Below are 7,919 nucleotides of genomic sequence, written 5' to 3' on the forward strand. Positions count from 1 at the left end.
TCCAAATGTCTCATAATATCTTTTTTTGCAATCCACTCTCTTTATACTTAATATTTAAACAATTTTCACCTATTTGCTTTATTTACTTTATACCCACTTTATCTATTTTATATACATTTTTTAATTTTTGTGCCCAAAGAAAGGAAACATTTGAAGCCGAACGGGGGAGTAATTTTTAAATTTCATGTCAAAAAAATTTACCAATTTAGGTGGACGGGAAGTAGAGAAACATACTCCTATATAAATATAGAATATTTTATTTGATCTTAGCATTGCAAATCCAAGTATCCGAGAATTAAGCTGTGGCCGACAGATGGTTCCTCCCCTCACATGCAAACAAATCCAAAACTAACGCCACTTGATTATTTTTCACACACATCCCTTTCTCTCTCTGCACTCCCAAATCTCAATGCAAAGACAAAATTTCTACTATAAACAAAAAGATTTCTTAAATAGACCCATATATTCACAAAAACAATTTACAATATGTAAAATAATATCAATGAAAATACTGGGAATTAATTTCTCTGCATTTCTATTTCCTTCATCCGCATAAAATGCCAACTATCTTTGCCCCATATAAATATATTTATATAAATCTGTGAAGTCCATTTTTGAGATGGCCCACAAAATGATTTTCCTGCAAGGATGGTTGGCATTTGACTGAATACAAATGTTATTCAACATATAATATATATATATATATAATATATATATAGATATGAATTAGAATTCCGAAAATTGAAAGGCGTTTTGGGTCTTGATTCTTTTGAACTGCGGCTGAGGCGAGGAGGAAACCGAGGAGGAATTGGAAGCGACTGCCCAAGAATCGTTTGAGGAATCTGAGATGAATGAGAGATCAAACAGCCCTGTTGGGCTGCAAGGCAAAGATCCCATCTTTCTTTTGTTGTTGGCGTCGATTCCGACATTCGTGGCCACTTCTTGAATCAGCGTACAGCATTCTCGCACTTTGTCCTGTTTCCATACATTAATTAAAATCGAGCAGACTTCCGAAAAACTCCCACTTTGTCGTCAAAAATGATCTTACCTTGTTGATTCCAAGAATCCCTAATAATCGATCATGGTGTTCCAAATCGATGGAGGGTTCGATGCTGGTTATCAGATGCACCATTGCTGCACTCGCCATTGTAGAAGGCAGATACGCCATGAATCTGCTGTCTGCATTCGATCAAATTAATGAACGATCATTTAAGTAAAATGTGATTTTAATGTAGTATTTTACCAGTTATAACAGAGAGAATGAGGCGCTCGCATCTTGTAAGAAACTCCCCACAAATATGGTCGTTCAACGACAGCCTTCTTGCAATGTAATCAAGAAACGAAAACGGTGTGATGAGATTCATCTTCCACTCAAGAGACGACAGAATCAGAATTTCCATTTTCTGGATATTTTTGGGCTCGAAAACGTACATGGGCTCCTCCACCTACAAAAATCAGCCACGCCCATCTCATCAAAGTTAAGAAAAATGGGGGTAAAAAAAATCATCAAGATTGGATTTTTAGGTGACATACTTGAAAGTCTAGAAGAAGAGGGACATCGGTTTCATCAACTTTTGCAGCAAGAGAGAGGCAAGCGACAGCGGCAAGCTGAAACATCCATGGCTGATCGCATCTGTGGAGGAATCTGTCGAGATAGGTAACTGCAAGAACCGCAGTGAGAGCGGAGAAGGAGTAGTACCCAATGACTCTAAGCATCCATTGAACTACTTCTTCCCTTAGATCCTCTTCAAAGCAGCCACGGTGCGGTTCGTTTCGCTGCTCTTTGTACAGTAGCGATATGAGCTCCTCGTCTTGTTCGAAGAGATTGAGGAAAGAATGGGCGTTTAAGGAATATTGGTGTGAAGAGCAGCTGTTGTCTTCTTCTTCTTGTTGTAGGAAATTATAGTTTTCTTCTGTGGTGTCGAAATGGTCTTCCTCGCAAAACAGAGCGTCTAGGATTTGGGTGTGGGAAACCATCTTGGTTTGGGAAGAAAGGGAGCAGTCATTCTAGTCAAATAAAGATGCAGGTAGAGAGAGAAAGAGAGAGAGAGAGAGAGAAGTGGTGCGAGACATCTGTGAGAGTGGGGAAGTGGAGAGGAGAGGAAACGGCTAAAGATTGGATTTTTATGGGTAGGTTTTGCTTTATGGGCTTTGGCGCTCAGTGTGAGACCTGCGCTTTTAACTTGTTTCGTGCTTAACGTGCGCGATCGTGTGTATGTGTGTGAGAGAGAGGGCGGGGGTGGGAGAGAGATGGGGGGAATGGGTCAAGCAACAGATTAGCTAGGGGTGTTCGTACTTAGCACTTTGTGTATATATAAGTGTAGTGAATAATGCAGTTAACGTATTTAGCTAAATATTTTGTGTAAATTGGTAGTATAATATTTGTGTTACCGTGTAGATCTCAATATGTGCTATAGATCACCTTATTATGTACAACAATATGAAATAAATATATGACATAAAAAATTGTGTCGGACATTCTAACAAACTGAGATTATTCGGATAGTGAGTGAATTTAAGGCATAAATTCAACTATGTGTTTTCAAAAATTAACTAGTCCATGGGACATGTGTTGATATATGTCTCAAATAACAGGTAATATTAATATGTACGATGATATTAGTCTCGTGAAAAGTGTTACAATAAGAAAGAATAGTACACCTAAAATGATAATTGAATTCGGTGATGAAACATCTACATTTGGGGATCTTACCAAAGAAAAATGATCCACTAACCGAAGTTAAGATACAAATGAACTTGCACAATAAAACTCCCTCTTAGTATGCTCATGTACATTCTCAAAATTTCACCAATGGTGGACAATTAAAAGCAAGACAACAACTCACTCCTTAGGCGTGAACTCAACGCATTCATCATATAATATCTCGATAAACAAGAGTATACAACTCTTTAAGTAAATTCAATAATATTTACCTCACAAACACTCTTCTACTATAATAAAAAAAGAAAATAGTACTAGGAACAACACTAGTGACAGCACCGTTATTCTTGAACTCCTCACATTGTCCCCTAAAATTTACCATCTAATAATTTCGATCTGAATAGAAAAATTCCTCTGAAAACCCTTGTCGTCTTGGGCTTTCAGGAGCGGTGCCTTCTTCTCACAAGAACGGTGATTTCATCCCTGTTTTCGAGAGCTCACCTTTTGCCTTCTTGGATCTACTGCAACGGTGCTCTCTTCTCCCAGGATCGGTGTTTTCTTCCCCGATTTCATCCCAGATTTTGAGATCGGTAACATTTTCTTTTGCTCTCTCCCCTGCTTCATCCATGGATCCAGATGAAATAGCTAAACGAGTGTCTGACCTCAGACTCTCGATCTATGAACAATCAAAAGCTGTGTCGATTTCGCCCACTGATGCTGCTCGTGGAAAATCTAGGGTTCAAAGAATGATTCTTGGAAAGATCTTCTCTGCGAGAATGGTAAACAGAGATGGCCTTCGCGACAATCTACCGTCGCTTCTCAAACCACGTGGTACTATTAATATTGAACTTATTGGCCGAAATATTTTTGCGATCTCTCTCGACTTGGAGGCTGATTTGGAACGAATTACTGCAGAGGGGCCGTGGCATTATTTCAATGAGCTAATGATCCTACAAAAGGCAGATGCTTCGAACACTGCAGTTAACACCATTTTTGATCAAATCCCAATGTGGGTGCAATTCCACAATATGCCTATAGCCTTCATGGAACAACAGATTATCTGGCGTATTGGCGAACAAATTGGAACCGTTATTGAAATTGATGATAACAAAGGGGGCTCGTATGTTGGGAGATACGCTAGAGTGAAAATTGTCAGATCCATAAATGACCCTCTTGTTCGCTGTGTCCCCCTTAAATTGGAGGGGGTCGTTGAAGATGAATTGATTTTGGTGCTCTACGAAAAGCTTCCCGACCACTTCTGTTTCGCTTGCGGTAAGTTGGGACACTACATCCGGCATTGTGATGCTGAGAAAGCAGCCATCGACAACCCTCAATTCGGAAACTGGCTGAAAGCGGGGCGAGGTTTGGATTATAGACGGAACACCTTTAACCATATCCCAGTTTCGACACAACAGAGGGGGCATCCTGGGGCACCTCGTCCCAATGTTCTCGGTCCTCGTCCGCCTCCACGGGGACCGCCGCCCAAGCCCCAAAAAGTTCAGAAAGAAACTCAGGTGGGAGCCATCCTTGTGACCTCAACCCCCCTTGATATGCAGGTGGAGAATGCTATTACAGTTCAGGGGAATTCTGGTTCGACTTCTCAAGCTAAACTGCTCGAAGTTCGGGAAGGTTCCGCCCAGGGAGACGACGACTCTGAACTTGCCATTGTTTCCACATCACCTATGCAACTTATTTTTGAGAACGAGAAGGACACTCTATCCTTGAATGATTACAGCGACGACATGCCGTTGAAAGAAACCCCTTACCGCGACGGCTCGACCGCGGCTAAGGAAACGGAGGGGAGACTGCACGCTTCAACCATTAGTCCGAAAGGGAAACACAATATTTCACCAGTCAAGGCAAAGACTAATCCCAAAAACAAAAGCTGGAAGAGATTGGCTAGAACTTCACCACCTATTCAATTCATCGGTAACGGACGAACAGACAATTTTCGCATAAACCAAAAAAGACGTGGTGATGAGGTGGAACGTCTGGGAGATAAAAAACTGAAACATGTGCAAGATATCATGGAAACACCAGGAGAGGAAGATAACCTGGACAATCTAACGGCGGAGGCTGCCGAGCAGCCCCGCCGAGAGTTATGAATGTCATAGTTTGGAATGCACGGGGGATGGGGAGCTCCCGTGCATTCCATGAGCTACGCCGGCTCGTCACCGGCTTCTCCCCAAATCTGTTATTCATCTGTGAGACGAAGGTTACTGCCAATAGGTGCAACCGGTGGCGAACCTCTTTAAACTTCGATGGGCAGCTTGTTGTTGATTCAAAAGGCGCAAGTGGCGGCCTTTTATTATTTTGGAAGGAACCTTGTGACATCTCTATTTGTAGCTACTCACAAGGACATATTGACTGTGTGATTAAATCTCATGACATCACTTGGCGTTTTACAGGATTTTACGGCAATCCTGAGGTTCAACAAAGAAAGCACTCCTGGTCTCTCATGAAACGGCTTGCGTGCAGTGGTTCTATGGATATTCCTTGGTTGATGGGAGGAGACTTTAACGAAATTATCAATAGCAACGAGTGTTGCGATCGTTGCAGACGACCTTGGGCCCAAATGAATGATTTCAACATTGCTATTCAGTATTGTGGTCTCAAGACAATTCCTTGTGATTCCAAATTCACTTGGTTTAATCAACGGAAAAAACGAGGATGCACGATTCCTCAGATTGGATCGATTCTTGTGCAATAGGAGGATGGATGACATTTTCAGCTTTTGTTCGGTCCAAGCCCTTGATCCGCATTTCTCGGATCATAATCCGCTGCTCCTCACCATTTCGTCAAAGGAAGACAAGCTGGAAGCGGGAAACGGCTTCAGACGTTTCTTCTTCGAACAGAAATGGCTCCTGGATAAGACTTTCGCGGCGGACCTTTTAACGAATTGGAGTGGTTTCGGAGGCCAGACTTTGCATCACCGCCTTCAGGGGTGCCAACTGTTTTTGGAAAAATGGGCTAAGACCAAGTTTGACAAAATCTCCAAACAGATTAAGGAACTACGCAAGAGGAGGCTGTTCATTCTCAAGAATAAGAAAGGGTCGAAGAGTTTCTATTCTGATTTGAGAAAAATTACAAAGGAAATTGAGAAACTCTGCGAAGCGGAAGAACTTCATTGGAAACAAAGATCGCGTGTCAATTGGTTAGGTCTTGGTGATCGCAACACTAAGTATTTTCATGCCTTTGCTTGTAAAAGAAGGAAGAAAAATACTATCAAGTGTCTGTTGAAAGCAGATGGATCTGAAGTTTTCAAGGAAGAAGAGATGGTTGTGGTTGTGAGTGATTTCTTTGCTTCGCTATTTCATTCCAGCTCGCCGAGCAATGAGTGTATCGATAAAGTGACTGACACGTGTTCTACTTTTCTGGGCAATCATCCAACTGCCGAATTGACTAAGCCCTTTACGGCAGAGGAAGTTCGACGAGCTTTGTTCCAAATGCATCCTCATAAGGCCCCCGGACCAGACGGCTTCCCTCCCTACTTCTTCCACAAATTTTGGGGTGAGATCGGTGAAGCAGTCACTAACGATGTTCTCCGTGTTCTTGATGGACGTGACAGCATCCGTCATTGGAACAAAACGCTCATTGTGCTCATCCCAAAAACAAAAGAACCGAAAGAGTTGAAGAATTTCAGGCCCATCAGCCTTTGCAACACTACCTATAAACTTGTGGCTAAGGTTCTTGCTAACCGCATGCGAACAGTGCTGGGTTGGGTTATCGACGATTCTCAGAGCGCATTCATTCCCGGGAGGCTGATTTCTGATAACATCATTCTTGGCTATGAATGCATGCACTGGATGAAGAATAAAAAACATGGAAACGATGGCTACGCAGCAGCTAAGCTTGATATGAGTAAGGCTTTTGATAAAGTGGAATGGAGGTTTCTGAGGGCGATGATGTCTATGCTGCGTTTTCCACCACTTTTGATTGATTTGGTTTTACAATGTGTTAGTACGGTGGAGTTCTCTTTTGTTATTAACTGCAAAGTTTATGGTTCTCTTATTCCGTCCCGTGGTTTGAGACAAGGTTGCCCTTTATCCCCGTTCCTCTTTGTTATTTGCGCCCAGGGTTTCTCCTCTCTTCTTCGTGGCTTTGAAAATCAGGGTTTGCTCAGCGGTATAACTCTGGCTCGGCATTGTCCATCTATCACTAACCTCTTCTTTGCCGATGATAGTCTTATCTTTTTCTGGGCTAATGAAGAAGGTGCTAAAAGCTTAGGTGATGTCCTACATTCTTATGAACTTGCCTCAGGACAGACGATCAACCTCGAAAAATCCACGATTTGTTTTAGCCCAAATATGTCTCCTGCTTGCATCGAAAAAGTGACGACAATCTTGAGTATCAGAGAAACAGCAGGTCATTCCCTCTATTTGGGTCTGCCAACTTCAATTCCAAGGAAAAAAAAGCTCCAATTTGAGTACTTGCGTGATAGAGTGACCAAGAAACTTGACGGGTGGGATAACAAGCTTTTCTCTGCAGGAGGAAAAGAAACCTTGATAAAATCTGTAATCCAATCTATCCCCACGTATGCAATGGCTGTCTTTCGCATCCCCGTTGGTATTTGTACTGATATTGAAAAATCTTGTGCTAACTTTTGGTGGGGTGATAGTGCTGAAGGCCGAAAACTCCACTGGGCAAGATGGGATAAATTGTGTTTGGCAAAGTCTCGTGGCGGCTTGGGTTTCCGTCGTTTTGTTCAGTTCAATCAGGCTCTCCTTGCGAAACAGGTTTGGCGACTTATCAAGCATCCAGAATCCCTTATTTCTCGTGTCTTAAAGGCTCGTTATTTTCGTGATTGTGATATTATGAAAGCGAGTATCTCTTCCAACTGCTCCTTTGTGTGGAGATCTTTTTGTTGGGGAAGAGAGCTTCTGGAGAAGGGTTTGAGATGGAAGGTGGGCAATGGCAAGAAAGTGTCGGTTTTCCATGATAAATGGATCCCACGAAGTCGTGCCTGGGCAGAGTCGGTGGAGTCGACACCAGTGGAGGCTGATTTGAAGGTGTCGGATCTCATTGCGAGAGATGGTACTTGGGATAAAGACAAACTGCATGGCATTTTTCCTGATTTTTTTGTGTCCACCATCTGCTCGATGAAACTACCAATTGACAACAAAGATGATTCTAGATTTTGGATGTTCGATGAAAAGGGTAGGTTCAGTGTGAAGTCTGGATATCTTTGCGCTACAGACTTTTTTGTCCCACTACAAGACACTTCCGATGACAAGATGGTGAAATGGTGGAAGGAGTT

The 7,919-nt window shown here is 42.3% G+C and overlaps 1 protein-coding gene across 1 annotated transcript; it reads right to left on the bottom strand.

Annotated features, from left to right (window-relative positions):
- Positions 1 to 444: 444 nt before the first annotated feature.
- Positions 445 to 2,239, bottom strand: LOC131010781 (cyclin-D3-1-like). Its single transcript, XM_057938443.1, has 4 exons — positions 1,534 to 2,239; positions 1,244 to 1,445; positions 1,049 to 1,179; positions 445 to 975 (listed from the first exon to the last, which is right to left on the bottom strand). Exons 1-4 carry the CDS (start codon positions 1,975 to 1,977, stop codon positions 727 to 729), a joined length of 1,026 nt encoding a protein of 341 aa, XP_057794426.1. The 5' UTR covers positions 1,978 to 2,239; the 3' UTR covers positions 445 to 726.
- Positions 2,240 to 7,919: the final 5,680 nt, after the last annotated feature.

The sequence above is a fragment of the Salvia miltiorrhiza genome, chromosome 2, assembly GCF_028751815.1.
Source record: "Salvia miltiorrhiza cultivar Shanhuang (shh) chromosome 2, IMPLAD_Smil_shh, whole genome shotgun sequence".
NCBI lineage: Eukaryota > Viridiplantae > Streptophyta > Magnoliopsida > Lamiales > Lamiaceae > Salvia > Salvia miltiorrhiza.